The sequence below is a fragment of the Equus quagga genome, chromosome 13 (assembly GCF_021613505.1).
Source record: "Equus quagga isolate Etosha38 chromosome 13, UCLA_HA_Equagga_1.0, whole genome shotgun sequence".
NCBI lineage: Eukaryota > Metazoa > Chordata > Mammalia > Perissodactyla > Equidae > Equus > Equus quagga.
In genome coordinates, this window is record NC_060279.1 from 38,331,248 (window position 1) to 38,351,049 (window position 19,802).

At 54.1% G+C, this 19,802-nt stretch overlaps 2 protein-coding genes across 2 annotated transcripts; one reads left to right on the forward strand and one right to left on the reverse strand.

Annotated features, from left to right (window-relative positions):
* Window positions 1-112: 112 nt before the first annotated feature.
* On the forward strand, window positions 113-8,426 carry PKLR (pyruvate kinase L/R). Its single transcript, XM_046682908.1, has 11 exons — window positions 113-242; window positions 855-1,037; window positions 3,266-3,357; window positions 3,455-3,586; window positions 3,736-3,922; window positions 4,293-4,563; window positions 4,687-4,837; window positions 5,121-5,273; window positions 5,368-5,534; window positions 6,276-6,457; window positions 7,090-8,426. The coding sequence occupies exons 1-11, from the start codon at window positions 236-238 to the stop codon at window positions 7,194-7,196; spliced, it is 1,632 nt and encodes a 543-aa protein (XP_046538864.1). The 5' UTR covers window positions 113-235; the 3' UTR covers window positions 7,197-8,426.
* An 842-nt stretch (window positions 8,427-9,268) lies between these two features.
* Window positions 9,269-17,980, reverse strand: HCN3 (hyperpolarization activated cyclic nucleotide gated potassium channel 3). Its single transcript, XM_046683231.1, is given in 9 exon segments — window positions 9,269-9,511; window positions 9,513-9,970; window positions 10,462-10,626; window positions 11,459-11,699; window positions 12,124-12,270; window positions 12,689-12,907; window positions 13,327-13,488; window positions 14,409-14,838; window positions 17,697-17,980. Coding segments are annotated over 9 exon segments (2,349 nt in total).
* Between the last annotated feature and the right edge of the window lie 1,822 nt (window positions 17,981-19,802).

Sequence of the window (19,802 nt, forward strand, 5' to 3'; positions counted from 1 at the left end):
CTGCAGCATGAGGCCACGGGGCGGAGCCGAGGGGAGCCTGCAGCATGGGAGCCATGGGGCACTCCCGTGGTTCCTGGACTCTGACCCCTGAGGCACAGGGCTTCCAGTGTCAGGGGAAACACTGGTGACACTTTAACCAGTACGCAGAACTGATCCCCAGCCTAGGTGGACCTCACGCCTCTGACAGCCTGACAGTGTGGACCAGACTCCCAGAGACAGGCAGGCGTGCAGTGGCATGGAGGGTGAGGCTGGAAGTGGGGTTCCTCTGGGCTGGCCTGGGTCAAGCTACAGGGACCCCAGGACCTGGAGTAGCATTGAGGGGGATGGGGAAATTCAGAGGAGATAGGGTGGAGGTCCAGCCAATTGCCAGAGGTTTGAAGGAAGAAAACAGAGACTTTAGGAGAGGGGACTGGGTGATTATGGGCCTGAATAATGAGGGGCCACTGTGGACTAGAAATAGGGGCTGAGGCTGAGGGAAGTCAGCAGCTGAAGGGCAAGAAGTTCGGGAATTGTGAGAGATCAGATGGCTGAATGGTTGAGAACTTGAAACTAGAGTTTGTCAGACATGGATGTGAATCCCATCTCTGCTACTTAGAAGCCGTATGATCTTGGACAATTTATTTAATCTTGCTCAGCCTCTGTTTCCTTATCTATAAAATGGGAATAATTATAGAACATTTAACAGGACCTGCTTCATAGGATCCTTGTGACTAAGTAAGATAATGTATGCATAATGCCCAGCTCCTAAGAAGGACTCAACAAACCTGAAGAGCCGAGGGAAGGGCTAGAGGGTGTGCTGAGATGAAAGGATGGGGAGGAGAGGTAGGGGTCCAGGCAGCCACCTTCTATTGCAGGACAAGCGGGGTACCTGCGGCGGGCCAGCGTGGCCCAGCTGACCCAGGAGCTGGGCACCGCCTTCTTCCAGAGGCAGCAGCTGCCAGCTGCTATGGCAGACACCTTCCTGGAGCACCTCTGCCTGCTGGACATTGACTCCGAGCCCTTGGCCGCACGCAGTACCAGCATCATTGCCACCATCGGTAAGCAGCCTCTACCCCCCCCCCCCCCCCCCCCAGAGCACCACAGGGCCTCTTGGGTGCTTCTCAAGGTGCTTCCCCATCTTTTGTCTCTTTTGAGACTCCTCCGTATATGACAGAGCCATTCATTCAACAGATATTTGTTGAGCACTTGGTAGACAAGGTTTTGGGCCCTGGGAGTAGATTCATAAATAAACAAAGATCTTTACGCTTGGGGAGCTGACAATCTAGCTGGCTGGGACAATAAATGATAAACATAGTAAATTATTAAAAATAAATAAGTTATTTAGTGTGTTAGAAAGTGATGAGAACTATGGAAAAAAGAAAAATAGATCATGGTAAGGGGCATTAGGGATGTGAGAGTGGGAGGCAGGTTGTAGTCCTAAATAGAGAGTCAAGGTAGCCAGTATTCAGAAAATTAGACATGAGCAAAGGCTTGAAGGGGATGAGAGAATAAGCCATGCAGAAGTCCAGGGAAGAGAGTTCTGGGCAGAAGGAATGGTTAGTGCAAAAGCCCTATGTCAAGGAGGCTGGAATGGCCAGAAGCTATCAAAGGCAAGAATTGCAGAAATGAAGAGATTGGGGAGGATGGAAGATCATGGAGGCCTTAGTAGGCCATTTTTAGAATTTGAGTTGAGTTTTCCTGCCTGAAAAATGGGAAACCACTGCAGAGTTTTGAGCAGGGGGAATGACACACTCTTATGTGTGTTTTAACAGAACCACCCTGACTGCCGTATTGAACATAGGTTGGGGGTGAGGGTAGAGGCAAGAGCAGATGCTGCTCCTACGGTATTGCTGGCTCAGACCAGGCGGTGGCAGTGGAGGCGGTGAGAAGTGATCGGATTCTGAATGTATCTTGAAGGTAGAGCTGACAGGATTTCCTGATGGATTGGATATGGATGGGGGCAAGAAAGGAGTGAAGGATGACTCCAAGGTTTTTGGCATGAGGAACTAGAAGGATGCATTATCATCTGAGCAGGAAAGATGTGGTGGAAAGATTTGGGGCAGGGAGCAGATCAGGAGTTCAGTTTGGGGCACGCTGAGTTTGAGATGCATACTAGACATCTGAGTATGATATAGAGTAGGCAATCAGACACACAGATCTGGGTTTGGGAGAGAGGTCTGAACTGGAGATATAAATTTGGGAGCTGTCAGCACATAGATGGTATTTAAAGCCAGGAGACTGGTTGAGACCACAAAGGGAGTGAAGGTAAGATGACAGAGAAGAGAATGGGGCATCTAATGTTAAGAGGAGGAAGGAGCAAGAGAGACTGAGAAGGAACAGCCAGCGAGACAGGAGTAAACTGGGAGAGGGGGGCGTCTCGGAGGCTGAGTAATGAGGTGCATCAAGGATGTGTGTCCAATGCTGCCATGGGGCCTGCTAAGATGAGGACTGAGAACTGACCATGAGATTTAGCAACAACACTGAGGTTCTTGGTGACCTTGACAAGAACAGATGCAGTAGAGAGACGGAGGCCAATGTCTGACTGGAGTGGACACAACGGAGAATGGGAAGGGGGCAGAACTGGAGGCAGCAAGCACAGACAATTCTTGCAATGAGTTTTGCTGCAAAGGAGAGCAAAGAAATAGGACTGCAGCTGGAGGGGGAACTGGGATTAAGAGAATTTTTTTATGATGAAAGAAATAACAGCAGGTTGACATATTGATGAGAACGATCAAATAAAAAGGAAAACATTGATAACACGGAGGACTGGAGAATGGCTGACTCTGTCTCTGAGCGGGTAAGAAGGAGACCTAGCGCGCAAGTGGAAGAACTGGCTTTAGGGAGGGACTGGAGAGGCTGGCCAGCTGGCTCTCAGTTACACAGCTGCCCTATCGGCAGAGCAGGGATGGGAGAGAACTCAGCTCTCCTCCGTCAGCATGACACCTGCCAGCTCTAAAGCCCATACCCCAAATGCTGTCACTTGGCACCCATCCCCTGCCATACCTCCTCCGGATTACCCCTATACTGCAGCACTTACTGCCAACCAGGTTACCTCAGGCCTGGCTGAAGACACTCCCCTCCAAAACCCCCACAGTGTTGCCTCCCCAGGGAGGCAGGTGTTGGCTGGAGAGGAGAACGGAGTTTCTGAGCTGTGAGCAGAGATTGTGTCAGGAATAAAGGTCAGGTAACAGGACTTCTGTGGTATGGGGCATCTCTGAGGGTGGTGATGGGTTTGGTTTTCTCAGGGTTGGGGAGAAAGTTGTCTGAGTGGGATCTGTATTTCCAGGGCCAGCATCTCGCTCCGTGGAGCTCATCAAGGAGATGATTAAAGCTGGGATGAACATTGCACGATTCAACTTCTCTCACGGTTCCCATGAGGTTGGGGCAGGGCCAAGGGGAGGCAGGCGGGGCTAGAGGATGCCCCAGGGTCCTGGCCAACTTCACCTGAAATCCCTGTTCGGGTTCCTGCCCCCAGTACCACGCTGAGTCCATCGCCAATGTCCGAAAGGCAGCAGAGAGCTTTGCAACTTCTCCGCTCAGCTACCGACCCGTGGCCATCGCTCTGGACACCAGGGGACCAGAGATACGCACTGGGATCCTGCAGGGGGTGAGAGGCAGGCCGGGCCGGGCCACACTTGGGGGATCAGGAAGGGGGTGATAGAGCACGGAGACAATTGCCCGTGCGGGGAGTGTGGGGAAAGGCTGACCCAGGACAGCATGGGGCAGAACTCAAGACTTCTCTGGCTCTGCCCCTAGGGCCTGGAATCAAAAGTGGAGCTGGTGAAGGGCTCCCAGGTGCTGGTGACCGTGGACCCAGCATTCCAGATTCAGGGGAACGCAAACACCGTGTGGGTGGACTACCCCAATATCATCCGGGTCATGCCACTGGGGAGCCACATCTACATTGACGACGGGCTCATCTCCCTACGGGTCAAGAAAATTGGTGCGGATACGCCTCTCACCCTAGCCATGCACAGAACTTGAATGCACTTTCTTCCCTTGGGCTCACACGCTTGTCCTGTAGATCCACCACACCTTCCCCTGGCCAGCATCCTTCCCCACCCATCTCGGTCCCCAGAGCCCCAGCATCCCAACTCCTAGGCTCACCCTGAGTTGGGGCTGGACTGGCAGGTTAGTTGTTTCTTCCACAGATGTCCACCCAGTGCTATTTGGTGCAGACCACGGGCCAAGGGTGAAGAGACGAATAGGACATGGTTCCTGATCCCTTGAGGGTCCAAGCCCCATGCTCCTTCTATCACGATTATGCCCCAGGCCTCACCCATGACCTAGGCTGGCTCTTTCTATGCCCGCAGGCCCAAAGGGGCTGGAGACTGAAGTGGAGAGTGGTGGCCTTCTGGGCAGCCGGAAGGGCGTGAACTTGCCAGGCATCCAGGTAGACCTGCCTGGGTTGTCCGAGCAAGATGTCCAAGACCTGCGCTTTGGGGTGGAGCATGGCGTGGACATCGTCTTTGCCTCCTTTATGCGGAAAGCTAGCGACGTGGTTGCCGTCCGGGCTGCTCTGGGGCCAAAAGGACAGGGCATCAAGATCATTAGCAAAATCGAGAACCACGAAGGAGTGAAGAAGTGAGTCCCAGTCTTTGTCCCTATCAAGCCCTAAGCCATCCCCACTGCTCCTCCTCTTCTTCCGCCTACCTCTTCCTGTCATCTTCTGGCTCTTCCCCAGCCCTGACTCCCCCAACCGCCCAGGTTTGATGAAATCCTGGAGGTGAGCGACGGCATCATGGTGGCACGGGGTGACCTGGGCATCGAGATCCCAGCTGAGAAGGTTTTCCTGGCTCAGAAGATGATAATCGGACGTTGCAACTTGGCGGGCAAGCCTGTTGTCTGTGCTACACAGGTCTGGAGTGAGCCCTCAGGGCTGGGGCCCTCTGTGGGACGCCTGAGGGTGAATACCCCACCTTAGGCCTATAGCAGGCTTGCTGTCCAGCGTTTGGTCCTCAAACAACAAAGTTGGGAAGAAATACCGTGACCCCCATTTTCAGATGAGGAAACTGAACAGCCAGGATCACACAGTTTGTGACGGTGACTCTGGCTTTCAGGGCACTCTGAGAGTGTGGATGTCAGAGAAGTAGCTTGTCAGAGTGTGACTCCTACAGCTCTGACATCCAGATGTTCCCCAGATGCTGGAGAGCATGATCACGAAGTCCCGGCCAACTCGGGCAGAGACCAGTGATGTGGCCAATGCTGTGCTGGATGGGGCTGACTGCATCATGCTGTCGGGGGAAACTGCCAAGGGCAACTTTCCTGTGGAGGCCGTAAAGATGCAGCATGCGGTAGGAGCTCAGAATGCAAGGCAATTGGGTCGGAAAACCAAACCCCTTCCAGATGCCAAGGCCCCTGCCCAGCCTGACCTCCTGGTGCCTGCAGATTGCCCGGGAGGCAGAGGCTGCAGTGTACCACCGGCAGCTGTTTGAGGAGCTGCGCCGGGCAGCACCCCTGAGCCGTGATCCCACTGAGGTAGTCGCCATCGGCGCTGTGGAGGCTGCTTTCAAGTGCTGTGCTGCTGCCATCATTGTCCTGACCACAACTGGCCGGTGAGGGGGATACTGGGAACACTAAGACAAGGCTTTGGGTCAGGGGCAGGCTGGGATGGGCCACAGGCTTGGGTTTTGTCTCGTCATAAGCGATGAAGAGTATCATTCTAGCACGAGAGAAGAGGTAGCTATGAGAGCTGGAGGCCAGGAGAGGCGTGTCTTAGAGCACACTAGGAATTGTGCCGGTGAGCTCTAGGGGGTTGGAAGGAGAAGGCGGCATCACTGCGTGCTTTGGCTTCCAGGCCATTTGGGCTCTTAAGGCTCAGAGGCAAGTCCTCTGCGTTTAGCCCACAAAGCCTTACAATGCTGAGGTGCTGCCGAAGGTCCCAGAAGGTCTGAGTTCAAGTCTTTGCTCTGAAACTTAGATATGACCCCTTAGCTAAGTCAGCCCAGCTCTGTAAGCCTCTGTGTTTCCTCAGGGGGCTGTGAGGATTAACAGGAGACATTTGTAAGTTGAGTACTATGTAAAGGTACATTCTCAGAAGGGTTTTGTGTTTCTCAAGGAGGTTTCTTATTATCTCATTTGATGTATCCTTTATGATCTCATATCTTCCTGGGTGGTAAGAAGGCAGGCATTCTTACACCTATTTTACAGGTGAGGAAACCAAGGGCCAGAAAAAGATGATGATTTACCCAGGGTCACACAGCTTGTGGGTGACACTTGAACCAGAACCCAAACTCTTGTTTCTTGGTTCAACAGTCTTTTCTCTGTTCTGGGCTGACTTTCTGTGTCTCCTTCAGCTCAGCCCAACTTCTGTCTCGGTACCGACCTCGGGCAGCAGTCATTGCTGTCACCCGCTCCGCTCAGGTTGCCCGCCAGGCCCACCTATGCCGAGGAGTCTTCCCCTTGCTCTACCATGAACCTCCAGAGGCCATCTGGGCAGACGATGTGGATCGCCGAGTCCAATTTGGCATTGAAAGTGGTGAGCCACCTAGACTTCCTCCCAACCCGCCCCTGGATTTGTATCATGACTCCCTCAATCCCACTTCCCACACCCCTCAAAAGGGCCTTGCGTCTCTCCTCTCGTCCTAGATTTTCTCTGTGAGATTCACTAAGACTCAGAGATATTTTGGCCTCTAGGGGCGGGGGGGTGGGGGATGCTGAGGGAGGAGGGCAGAGAGAGGTCAGGGTCATCCCTAAGAAGTCAGCCCACCTGCTGTCTACACCAGGTGGTTAGAGCCTGGTGTGACATAAGGAGCAAGAGGTGAAAGGAGAAAGGGGGACCCAGTCCCCTGAAGCTGGAACTAAAATTTAATTTACAACTGGCTATGACTGTACCCCACCCCTTCCTATCTGATAGCAACACAGGCGGACAGACTTGCTACTTAGGAACACACCCCATGCCACCCCACACACAAATCTGCTGCTCTAATATACTGCCGTGGTCACATTCCCTGTGGTGCGACCTGTGGGACACCTTGTAGGGTTTGCCTCAGGCCCCTTATTCCCTACAGAATGGCCTTAAGGAGATGGAGGGTGGTGGCTGGTTCTTGTTACAGGGCTGGCCTGGGTCTCTCAATGGCTGATTGTCATCCTCTCCCCCTACCATCCCAGGAAAACTCCGTGGTTTCCTCCATGTCGGGGACCTGGTGATTGTGGTGACAGGCTGGCGGCCTGGCTCTGGCTATACCAACATCATGCGGGTGCTGAGCATATCCTGAGATGCCCCTCCCCCTCTGACCCAGCCAGCCCTGGATCCCATCCCTTCTACCCACTCCCTCCACCTCACACCCCTCCTACAGCCCCATATCTAAGTCTTGTCTACCCCCAGTTCTCCCTACCCAAGGCCACATCTGCCATCTAACCCCATTCCAGGGCGCCCCTTCCCCCTCTCCATTTCACACAGGCCCTGAAAGTCTGTGTCCAATTAAGCACTGGCCATCCAGCTGCACCAACTGTAGATTCCCTGCACCCAATGCTCTCAGCTGAGCCCTAAGATGCTCTGAGCCTTTAATCTCAGCTAAACTGGTTAATTCTATTCCCCCAGGCTTCCCACGCCTGGCGGGAGGGGGGGAGAGGGGAATGGAGTGATCCTGTCCACAGTCCCCACAAAATCACTACTTTAAAAATATCCCATTTCCAGGCAGTCTGACGTTCTCATACGTGGCCCTCATGCTAAACTGCGCATCTCCCAAGGAGTGCCACCTCTTCCTTCGTTGTGACTAACAGTGACATCAAAGCACCCCCCTTTTGGGAAAGCCAGGGTAGACGTACCCTGGGAGAGCCGAGAGTGGGGGACTCATCTTGTCACTATCTTTACAGCCTCTGCTGGGCCTGCAGGCCACTCCCCGATTGCCGTCATGCCCACCTCATGCCTCGCTGGGTTGGACACCCTGCTCCCTCCCCCTGCACCCAGAAATTCCTTCGTGCCCACTTTGTTCCACACACACACCAGGAGCCAAATGAGTGTCTCTCTTTTCTTTTTAAACCCAGCTGTTTGGAAGCAATTATAAAACTTCTCCCACACAACCAGAACCCCAGAACTCCTCACCCAGGAGAAAAGGAGATTTAGGATCCCGGCCCCACGTTCTCTGATGCTGTGGAGTAGGTGTGGGGACAGAGGGTGTGGTAAGGGATTTCTCTTGTCCCTGAGAAGGCAGAGGTGCTGGCTGGCCTGCCTTTCCCCAGGCTTGGATAGCTCGGGCCCTCCTGAACCACCAGCAAACTCAGTAGGGAAAAAAAAACCCTAAAAGTAAAAACAGTCCTGCTCCCCCTCTTGGGGGGCCCGTCCTACCCCTACCCAGATAGGGAGAGGATTCCAATACTGCTGCCAATGGAAATGGGCAAGGAGCACAAGAGCTGGCATGGTGGGGCCCTGTGCCTTCCTATCTCCTTACCAGGAGGGGAGGGGAGGGATGAATAAAGGAATGAGTGAATAAGATGAATGGATAATAAATTAAATTAGCAAATGAATACATAAATACAATTATTAAATGATTGAACAATTAAGAATAAATAAATAAGGAGGAAAGGAGGAAGGAAAGAAAAAAAGCCATCTAAGGATTCAGCCACCAGCTCCCCACCCGGGGGGATCTAGGCTGGCACACTAAATAAGGAGGTGCCAACCATCCCCATGCATGGGGCACAGGGAGTAGGTGGCTCCCAGTTTACAAAAAGACAGTTCTCCCACAGAGACAAAGAGCGCAGGGAACTTGGCAGGAGATGTGTGTTCCACTCTGGTGGTATAGACAGGGAGGGTCCACACATGGCAGTGAAGGTGATGCCCATACTGGGGACTTATGACATTTGTTGACAGTAATGGGGGCACAAGTAATTGGCAGTGCCCAGCTATGCTAGGGGGACAGAAAGATAACCGTGCCAGGCAGAACCTGCAGGGTCATGGGCAGGGAAACAGAGACATCTAGTTACTTGGCAGTGATGGTGGTGGCAAGTACTTGTGCTTAGTAAAGTGGGATCACGGGTCCAGGCCTGCACCTGGCAGGACCATGGCCGAGGGAATACCCTTGTCAAAGGGCTTGGAGTCACTTCTACTTGGCAGTGGAGACATACAGCACTCGGCACAGTGCCTTGAACACAGTAGGCGCTCAGTACATTTGATGGATGGGTGAATGGATTAGGAGGATGTCAAACAGGCTGCAGGGTGCCTGAGCTGAGGACAGAGACCATCTTCGTAGTAGTAAGGGGAAATATCCCATAGGGCATTGTTTCAGGTCCCCTCAGCCTTCCCCAAGAGGCACCTGCCCTCGGGCACCCACTACCGCACCCAAGGGTTTCACATGTTGGCAGAGAGCTGGGGGCCCCGGGGGGTGACTGGCTCAGGCACCGGTGGCCTGGGGGGCTGGGCTGTCCCTGGAGGCTTGGCCAAGAGCCCTGAGGGGGGCAGGCGTTCACTTCCTGAGCCCTTCCGCCCCGGAGAGCCATCACCTGCTGCCCGCTGAGGCAGAGAAGGTTGGGAGGCTGAGAGTGGGCGACCCCGAGGTCCTAGTCGCCTTCCACCTCCTCCTGGGGGGGGGCCCCAGCAGGGACACCTGGGAGCGCCCAGCCCGGGATAGGCTGGCATGGAGGGTTCGAGCAGGTGGGGCTGGCAGGCGGGAGGTGGATGCCCATGGGCCCCGGGCCAGCAGAGGGCCAGCTCGGACAGGCACCAGAGGGGAGGCTGGGGAGCCTGCTGAGCGTCGAGCAGAGCGAGCAAGGAAGGTGGCTGGAGAGTCGGGGGAGAGGGGCAGAGGGCTCCGCTGGTGAGTCAGGGCAATGGCCACATTGGACGTCACAGCGGCTGCCTGCAGGGGCGCGTGCACCAGTGGCTCCCACAGCACTGGCTTTCCGCTGAGCCGAGCTCCTGTGCCTGGGGCCAGGCCACGAACACCCCGAGCCATGTCCCTGTCGTGTTGCACCAAGTGCTGCTCCATGATGCCCCCACTGCTGCCAGGACTCGGCTCAGAGCGCTTCCGCTGTAGTATGGAATTCTTCTTGCCTAGAAATTTTCCCAGGAGGGAGGAGTTAAGCATAGGGAAGAAATCCAACATGAAGGTTGGACATCAAAGAGTGTGAGGGGAACAAGATGGAGTGAAGGGATGGCGGTGGGATGAGGGTAGAGGATGGGAGTCAAGAGTATGGAGATGGGGTTGGGGGATGGAGATTGGGAGATGGGGGTTGGAGGAGGAGGGTCTGGGGATGAGAGTATGTATCAGAGATGGTGAGGGTCATGGACTGGTACTCAGGGAGGAAGGACTCAGGGCATGGGGACTCAGGGCGATACCTCCAGGGGAAGGAGATACTGAGTGATGAGGACAGCAAGCCGCAGTGTTGAAAGGCCTATTGGGGGTATTTGCTGGGACTGGGGTGGACTAGGGTGTGATGCTGAGGTACTAGAGCCTCGGCCCTGGGACGCTGGGGGCTTCCTGCCCTGGAGATAGGGTGAGGGCACAGCCTGGACCCAGAGCAGACAGGGTGGACAGGCCTCACCAATGCGGCGCAGCCGATCCATGGCCACAGTCTCGAAGGCGCGGCGCATCATGGGGAACTCCTCGAGCACCGCGTTGAAATGGTCCACACTGAGCGAGTAGAGGCGGCAGTAGGTGTCGGCCCGCACGCTGGCCGTGCGCCGGCCCCGAGTCAGCAGACAGATCTCTGCCCAAGTTGGGAGGAGACCTTCAGAACCACTGTTCCCAGAGCTCCCTCTCACTGGGCCTGTGGCAGCTGACCCAGCTTCCTCAGGCTCCCCCCAGACGGGGAAATTAGTGACTACCAACCCACCCCAGGCTCCTTAAATGCTCCAAGCATTGTCCCTCTCCAGACCCGCACAATTACCATCCTTCTCACTCTCTCCATACTGAAGCTGACAAACAGGAGGTTTTGCTGGCCGCACACTCCTACTGCACTTTAATTCCCACCCACCTCCACTGCTCTGTCCCAAGGGGTAGGCTTGGGGCATGTACTCTCAACTCTCACCCTTTTGAATGAATGCCAAGGGCAACCCAAGAGAAAAGTAATGCCAAAGGGCAAAGGGCAACACAATAGGGATGCTGGAGGGGGCCAGAGGTTTGGGGACTGAGAGATTATATGAGCCTCAAGTCACTTGGGGCAGCAGCTGGCAGAACTGCCCCCACTGCCACAAGCTGGGTCCCACCAGGGAGCCACCAAGCTCAAGCCCCTGGAACAGCACTGCTTTATTCCTATCTTTCCCTCATCTCATAGGATCCTCAGATTTCACTGCTTAAGGGTTCTAAAATGCCCACTAGCCCAGAAATTTTCAACCTGGCTGTACATTAGAATCCCTTAAGGAGCTTTTTATAAATACGGAGCTCCAGGCCCCAGGCCCAGAGATTCTGATTAAGCAGGCCTGGGGAGGGGCTGGAACTCTGTGATTCTGCAGCACAGCCAGGCAGGGACCCTGATCCAGGGGAGCAGTCGCCCTCTGTCCTCTGCTCCAGTCCCCCCACCCGCCCTGAGGCCTGCTGACCCCCAAAGTAGGATCCGTCAGTGAGGCGGGTGTCCCGGGCGCCACGTGCCAGCACACTGAGCAGCCCATGCTGGATGAAGTACATCTTCCTGCCCACGGAGCCCTCACGCACCACCAGGTCCCCTGGCTGGAAGACCTCAAAGCGCAGCTTGGTGAGCACTGCCGTGACGAAGCTGGGGTCGGCGTGGGCAAACAGCGGCATGTGGGCCACCAAGCCCCGGCAGGTGAAGTTAATGATCTCCTGGGCAGGGGAGGGGCCTGTTAGGCAGGCTGTGCCCTCTGCCCCGAGGTGCCCCCATTGAGCTCATCTGTCTCCAGAGGCCCCACCCCTGGGGTCATGATCTGCCAAAGGATGGGGATGCTCCAGTGGGCCTGGGACCATCCCTAAGCTCCTGACCTCAGAGCTCTCCCATGAGCCCTTGCAGGACCATCCCCCCCAAATAGAGAACCCTGCAGCCCCTCCCCATGTATACTTCACCCCCATAAGAGCTTCAAGAAAGACCTTAGCCCCTAAAAGCCCCCCCAAAGGCCTGGCCTCCCATGGGGCCCACTGCAGGCCCCATTCTGTATAGGTGCACCTGCTGACCAATAGCCCCTACCCTACACAGCATCCCAGAAGCCCAGGTCCTTGAAGAGCCCCCCTCCAGGGCCCTGCCCAGTCCCACCTCCCGCAGCGGCTCGCTCAGCTCGCCCAGGATGCTCTCCTCATCAAACATCTTGCCCTGGTAGCGGTGCTCATAGTACTCGTGGATGCGCTGCCGGGTGTCAGCTGGCAGCTTGTGGAAGGACATGTACTGCTCCACCTGCTTGTACTGGAGGGCCAGCCGAAGGCCAGCAGGCAAGGGGACACAGAGACAGATGTGGGGCAGGAACAGCATGTGGGGTGTATGTGGAGGAAGATCACAGACAAGGGCCAAACCCAGAGAGGTGAAACATGGAGACAGACGGGGATACACACAGCCACCGAGGGACACATGGAAAACGGTGGATACAGGGAGGACACAGAGCACAGTCACAGGAAAACCCAGAAATGGGCAGAGGAGGGGTCCAAGGACAGGGGCACAGGTCCAAACAAGGAAAAGTACACACAAGGTCACGGGACACATGGACATGGGGCAAAAAAGGACACAGAGATCCAACAGGGGCATGTGTCAGAACGGGCCTCAAGTTGAGCTACCCAGCCTCCAGCTCCCTCCATGCCCACCCCTTCCTTCTCCTGCCCCTGCTGACCTTTTCCTGGTACTGACGCCGGGAAGAGTCCAGGGACTGGATGAGGGCGGTGGCGTGGCCGATGAACATGGCGTAGCACGTGGCGCCCACGATCATGCTGAGCATGGTGAGCCAGACGTCGGGCATGCCAACAGGTGCCTGCTGCCCGTAGCCAATGCAGAGCATGTGGCTCATGGCCTTGAACAGGGCATGGGAATACTGGCGGCCCCACGAGTGGTTCTAGGGGGCAGAGTGTATTGCAGAGCTGGGCATAGGCCCCTCAGAGCCTCGATGTCCTTCTGCCCCCTTCTCTCTCTCTTTCAGTCCTTCTACCTGCCCCCTTCTTCTTCAGACTTGCCTCGCAGGAAGACACTTAAGTTTGCTTCTGGGGAGCCTGAGGCAGAAGGGGCCTCTTTTGCAGCTCGGAGGGCCTCAGTTTCTGCCTAGCTTTCCTTTCCAGCCTGCTGCCTCCAACACACAAACACTTCTCCTGAGTCTCTTTCCCCTCTCCTCTTACCTCCCCACCTCCTCACTCCTGTCTTCTCTCTTGATCATCTCTCCATCATCTCCCACCTCCTGCCCGCTGTGGTCATCCCTGCTACTCGGTCAGAAGAGCCCTTGGAAGGCCCAGGAGAGGCAGAGCCGTGGGGAGTGCTCACCACCATGTGGTTGATGGAGACCCAGCAGTCGGGAGGGAAGTCCTGCAGCATGGGGACCAGGAACTGCAGACAGCCATCCCAGTGACATAGCAGCAGCATCATCCCGATGAGGTTGAAGATGCGAACCACGGCACTGGCCAGGTCATAGGTCATGTGAAAGATCTGAGGAGTCCGAGGAGGGGCTACTGTGGACAGGAACCCCTCCCTGCCGGTCCTCCTCCATTCCCAACCTTGCAGATGCTCTCTCTGAACTTCTCTCTAGCCCCAGCCCCCATGAGTTTTTTAAATGTGGCTCTTATTCATTTGTATAGAGCTTTACAGCGCACATACATAGCTAACACAAGTAGGTTGTGTTTCTACTCTCATAGATAGGAAAATTGACAAGATCATGTACTCAGAATCACACAGTAAGTGTCACAGTAGAAACTCAAAAAGGTCTACTGTACAAATTGCCCAGATGCAGCCTGGAAAAGAGGAGAGAGGGCATTTCAGAGTGTAACGTCCCCAGGGCATGTGTTTAAGGAGTAATGCCGGCAGCCCTCTTCCTCTCCAATAATAACAACAAGAGGTAATTTACTGAGAACATACTGTGAGCCAGGCGCTGTTCTAAGTGCTTTATAGGTATTAACTCCTTTAATCCTTATCACCCAAGTATATTCACCATTTCCACTTTATAGAAGAGGAAACCAAGTCTCATATAGTCAATAGTAAAACTGGGATCTGACCACAGGCAATGAAATTGCAGAGCCCACACTCTGAACCACTAAACTCTGCTGCCCTGCAGTTGAAATTCCAGTCTCTCCCACCCCCCGCAATTCTTAACTCCCTTCCCACATCTTCTCCCAGAGTCCAGCTAAGTATTTGTCCAGCAGCTGCGCCCCAGCCTCCTGCACCACCCTTCTCACCTTGGGACCCTATTCCCTGAACACTTATTGTGTCTCTGCTTCTCCCCAAACAGCTCTGGAGAGAGCCCACCCTCAGAAGCCTCACCCATCTGCGCCCCCCTAAAGTCACCAGAAGCGCCACCCATATCCCTGTCTTGGAGGAGTGTGCGAGCCCCCCTGCCCACCTCCCCGCCCCACCTCCTCCCACTGGTGTATGTAGCGGATGAGGCGAGAGAGGCGGAGCAGCCGCAGCAGGCTGAGGATCTTGGTGAAGCGCACGATGCGCAGAGCCCGCGCTGTTTTGTAGACCTCGGCATCCAATCGTGGCTCCAGCTCTACCACCAGGAAGATGTAGTCCACAGGGATAGAGGAAATGAGGTCAACCAGGAACCAGGTGCGCAGGTAGCGTGTGCGGATGGCCCGTGGTGCCAGCAGGATCTCAGCGCCCTCCTCTACCACGATGCCTGTGCGGAAGTTGAGCACCAGATCCAGCAGGAAAAAAGTGTCAGAGAGGACGTTGAAGACGATCCATGGAGGGGAGTTTTCCTCCTTGAAGAAAGTGATGCCCACGGGCAGCACAATGAGGTTCCCCACCATCAGCAGGAGCATGATCAGGTCCCAGTAAAACCTAAGGTGGGGATAGGATGGGGAATAAGACCACGATGATATTTCACCAGCCTCTAAACAGCAGTCTGACACAGCCAAGAGTGGGCAAGGATACAGAATAATGGAATGACCATTTGCAGCTGGTGGAGGTATAAATTGGGAAGACTATTTGGGAAAATAGTTTGGCATTATCTAGTAAAGTTAAACATTTGTATTCCCTGCAACTCAGCAGCTCCTTCCTAGGTATATACACACTCATGGGAAACATGTGCTCCAGGAGATATATACAGGAATAGCAGCATTAAATCTGGAAAGCCCAATGTCCATCGGTAGAAAAACGTAGATAAATAAGATAAACACAGTAGTTAGATACACTGTGATGTATTCATGCCCTGGAATACTATACAACTGAGAAATCCCCCAACTTCAGCTACATGCCGCAGTATGGATGAATCTCACAAATTTAATGTTGAGCAAAAGAAATAAGAAACAAAAGGATACATGCTGGATGATTCCACTTGTACAGAGTTCAGAAACAGGAAATCAGTTCCAGAAAAGTTAGAGTACTGGGTTTGGGAAAGGAATATGAGAGCTGTGGGGAGGTTTCTGGGGTGTCAGCAATGTAGTCTCTCTTACCCTAGATAGTTGTTACATGAGAGTTTGCTTTATAATTACTTTTTCATATATATATGGCCTGCTATATACTATACTACTATATATCACTCTACCATGTAAATATATATCCTAATTATCCCTACTTTATATATACATATGTATCTTCTTAATATGTATAAAATATATACATAATTCTCTTACATGGTATGATCTATGTCACTATTATTAAATATTTTAAATGTTAAAAAAAGATAAAGTACTCTGTGCTAATCTCACAGAGTTGCTGAAAAATAGCCACTGAGACAATGGATGTGACAGTGCTGTACAAGTTCTAATTGGTGTTATGACTCACCCACCCTTTATCCCCAGATTTCTGAAGAGGTTGCTGCTTCTCCCATCTCCAGCTCTCTGCCCATTCTTAGTCTAGGACTTCAGGCCCTCCCCAGCCTTCCCCACCCCATCTCTCCTCGTCAGCACAGTTGGACCCATGGTTCCTGCTTCTCTGCTGGGATCTGCTCATCTGTGTCCCAGGGTGGGGGTGGTCTGTCCTGCCTCCCATTTGAACTAAGCTTTTCAAGGATACCCCCATCCCCTGCACAGCACCTCAAACAGGGCTGCACATACAGAGATGCTCCATAGGAGATTCTGAGGCAAGGCTTGAAGTTCTACACTCTTTTCCTCCTCTAGCCTCCCTGTGCCCACTGGGACTCTGGCTGAGACCAGGCAAGGGCATGGGCAGGGGGAAGTCGCACTGCTGTGCTGGAAGCTGTGGAAAGAAGAGGTCAGCAGGGAGCTAGGTGAAGCCTTCATTCAGAGAAAATAACTGGACAATCTGAGGGTCCTAATTAGCTATGATGGTTTTAATTCCAGGACACACCTAATTGCAGCATCAACCCACGACCCAGCTGGGTTAGGACTCCAGGACCCAATCCCTTCTGACTCTGACTACAAAGTCAATCCTTTCAGCCACTGAAAGAAGCTTGATGGTCCCCAAGTCCAGGCCTCCAGGAAGGCCCTGGGACTGTGTGCTTTCAATCAACAACAAATCCTCGACCCACTCTTGCTCTCACTCCTGGGCCACTGGAGAAATCCTGTAGTGTGAGTTGGGAGAGGAGAGGGAAAGAGGGTTTGCCTAGCCATAGAGCATCTTCACAGCCTGACTCACAGGCAGTCACAAGCCTGGCTGGTGATGCAGTAGAGAGGACGGAGAAAAAGCACGATAATAAGGGGGATACAAGGCTTCTAGGGGATACATCTGACGGTGAAACGGGGGAGGGGAGGGAGATCCACAGGACACTAGAAAAGGTGCATTGGTGGGGTGGGAATGAGGCAATAAAGAAGAGGGGAGTGGAAGGAACAATGAGAGAAAGAGGAACATTTAGGGAGTGTGTATGTCTGTGGATTCAAAATGATGTCTAGGTCCCCAGTTGTGTTTCCAGGCTCCTGATTCACACCTCATCCTTTCTGCTCATTTCTCTCCCCAGGTTAGGTGTTTTACACACATCCTTGCCTCATCCAAAAGCTGTCCTTCATTTCCTCCAAGGACAGGGCTGCTCTCCTCCCCTAGCGACCTTGATATAGAGGTACAGCCTGATGGGGACTATGAAATGGCCCCACCCCCACCCTCGGTCCCTTCTCTCTGGTAGTCACCTGGGCGGTGGCCATGCCCCTGCGTTGCTGCCTCAATCCGAGTCTCGGCCCGGCCCCGCCGCATCCCGCCTTCAGCACCGTGGACAGCGACAGAACTGTCCAGACCCACCCCCCGCCCCCACTCTCCTCCCAGCGTCCCTAATTTTCCTGGTAGCCTGCCCTGCTGAACCAGGCAGGTCCTGGGGGGGGGGGGGGGGATGGGGTGAGGGGAAATAGCGGGGCTCGGTTTTCCCCTCAGGCTGACTCCGAGCCTTGGAATATGACATAATTTCCCAGATCCCCAGCAAGCAGGACTGGAGAAGGCAGGGGTTCCTAATTCCAGTAGTCCCTGTGTTCCATGGGGAGATGCCGGGTTCCTGAAACGGGAAATCCAGATCTCTGCTTGTCCTTTCTGGTAGCCCCAGCCTGTGAAGTCACCGAGGACCTCTGGCTGGGGATCCCTCGCCCAAGAATTCCCAGGCTAGGTTGGGGGAAATGCCTTTCTCGCCCCACCCAGGGACCCCTGGGCCGGAAATGAAGTGACCGCGGAGGGTGGGGCGGCGGACCCAGCCCCCGTGTGGCTGCCCGTGAAGGTGGGATCTGTGTCCCCCGCCCTCTCTGCCGGGCCCCCAGTACCGGAAGTCGCTGTAGGGGTGGATGATCCAGGCCCCTGCTGACTTGACCCTCTCCTGCTCGATTTCCACTGCTTTGTGGCTGCCGAACACGCGAAGGGAGAACTTGTTGACCGTGGGCTGGAGCAGCGTCCCGAGCTGCCTCCTCTTGGGCTCGGGCCCGGACCCAGACCCAGGGGTCGGACCCGAGGCCGCGGTCGCAGACGCTGGTGCAGCAGGAGGCGCCGCTTCCAGCCCAGGGGTCGCCCCTTCGCCGGCCGGGGTGGTCGGCCTTTGCTCCGCCTCCATGACGCCCGCCAGCTTACACGCTTGGCCTCCCAGACCCTACCACGGCCATCTGGGACCCCCGACCCCTCCCGGAGCCGGAGCCGGCGCAGCCCCTCGGGCTCAGAGCGGAGACGTAGTCGGCTGGGAACTGCCTGCGCGCGGGGCGGAGGGGGTGTGTGCGACAGACACTCCGGCGGGCAGCGGGCGGCTTGCGCTGCGCCCCCTGGCGAGGGCCGCGGGAAGGCTGGGTAGGACCGGCGGGGGCGTGGCCGTCCGAAAGCCATCCCGGGAGGGGGCAGGGCCAACAAAGCCTGTATCCTGGAAGGACTCTGAGGTGGGCGTGGCTTAGCAAATACGGGACGTTCTCCAAGTGTAGAAGAAGGAGGGGAAACAGCCAGAGCCATGGAGAGGGCGTGGCCTAGAGTTGATGGGCTTTTATCCACTGAGCGCCAGGGAGGTGGAGCCGCCGGCGAAGGGCGGGAAAACCGGACGCTGGTTGTAGCTCATAAGAATCGGGAAGGCAAGGGATTGGGGACCAAGGGAAAAGGTGGGGAATAGCTTTTTTGAGATTCTTCCCCACTCTCGCTCATGGACTTTCTGCTTTCCACTTTCTCCCTCATCGGCACTCTCCTAGGCGTATTCCTTCCTTCTGATCTCCATACTGCTCCTGTTAGTACTTCACTTACGAATTCATTGTGCTAACCTTCACCATGTGCGACTGCCTGTCACTGAATGGACGCTGAGGATACAAAGATGAATACAAAACTCCTAGCCATAAAGCCACTGCTTGTCTGTGCCTGCAAACAGACAGAACAGGTAAACTATAGTGCTATGTGATGTTAAGTGCTGTAAGTTCCTAAATATCTCAGTTACCCCTCATCTCCGTTTCTTATTGCCACTGCCTTATTTCAAGCCCTCAGCATTTTTTCACCTAGATTATTTCAGAAACCTCTAAAAGGGTCTCTAAACTCTCCCAGGTCAATTCTATTTCCATAGTCTGCCAGAGTTACCTTCCTAAAATCTGAATGTAACTAAATCACTTGCTTACTGTCATTTAAACTTCCCCATCCTCTATAGGATTACATTTAAGCCCCTTAGAATGACGTACAAGGTCTTGCAAAATTTGGACCTAGTTTCAACAGTCTCTCTTCTGATAGTCTCTCTCTTGAAAGCCAGGACTCCAATCATGCTGAAATGCTTTGTTCTGCCTTGTCTCCAGTCCTTTGCACATATTTTCTCTGCGTGGTATTATTCTCCTCCAATTCACTTTCCAGCAGTTGGTTCAGATGTCATCTCCTCTAGGAAACCTAAAAACGCCTTTCCAACTCTCCTCTTCCCAGCTATGATCTAGTCTAGAGCTTTCTTACAGCGCCCAGGGCACTACTGTTTATGACAGCTTTTAACATAGACTGCCACTATTTGGTTACAGTTCTTTCTCTCCCATTAGACTGTGAAGTTCTGAAGAATAGGAGCTGTGCGCCTGGCTCAATGCTGGACACATAGTGGACATTCAGTAAATGCTTGTTGAATGAATCACTGACCTGCGAAAGTGTTCATGGAGGAAGAAGTGAACTCTCCACTCTTTCCACTCAACCCCTTCATTACCCTTCCTCGTCTACTTTAGGGAACTTCTCCTAAATAATTTCTAGCCAACTGATCTAATCTCCATCTGACTATCCTCCATCCCAGCTCCCTTCTGATATTCCCTGACTTTAATAAAGTTAGCCTCAGGTTATTTTTTCATTTCCCTTTTTATTTCTCGATTCTTTCTATGGCGTCTCTAACTCTGCCCAGTTTGTCTGAAGGTCTCCTTCTCTTTCCTCTCCTTTTTTCCAATTCAGCA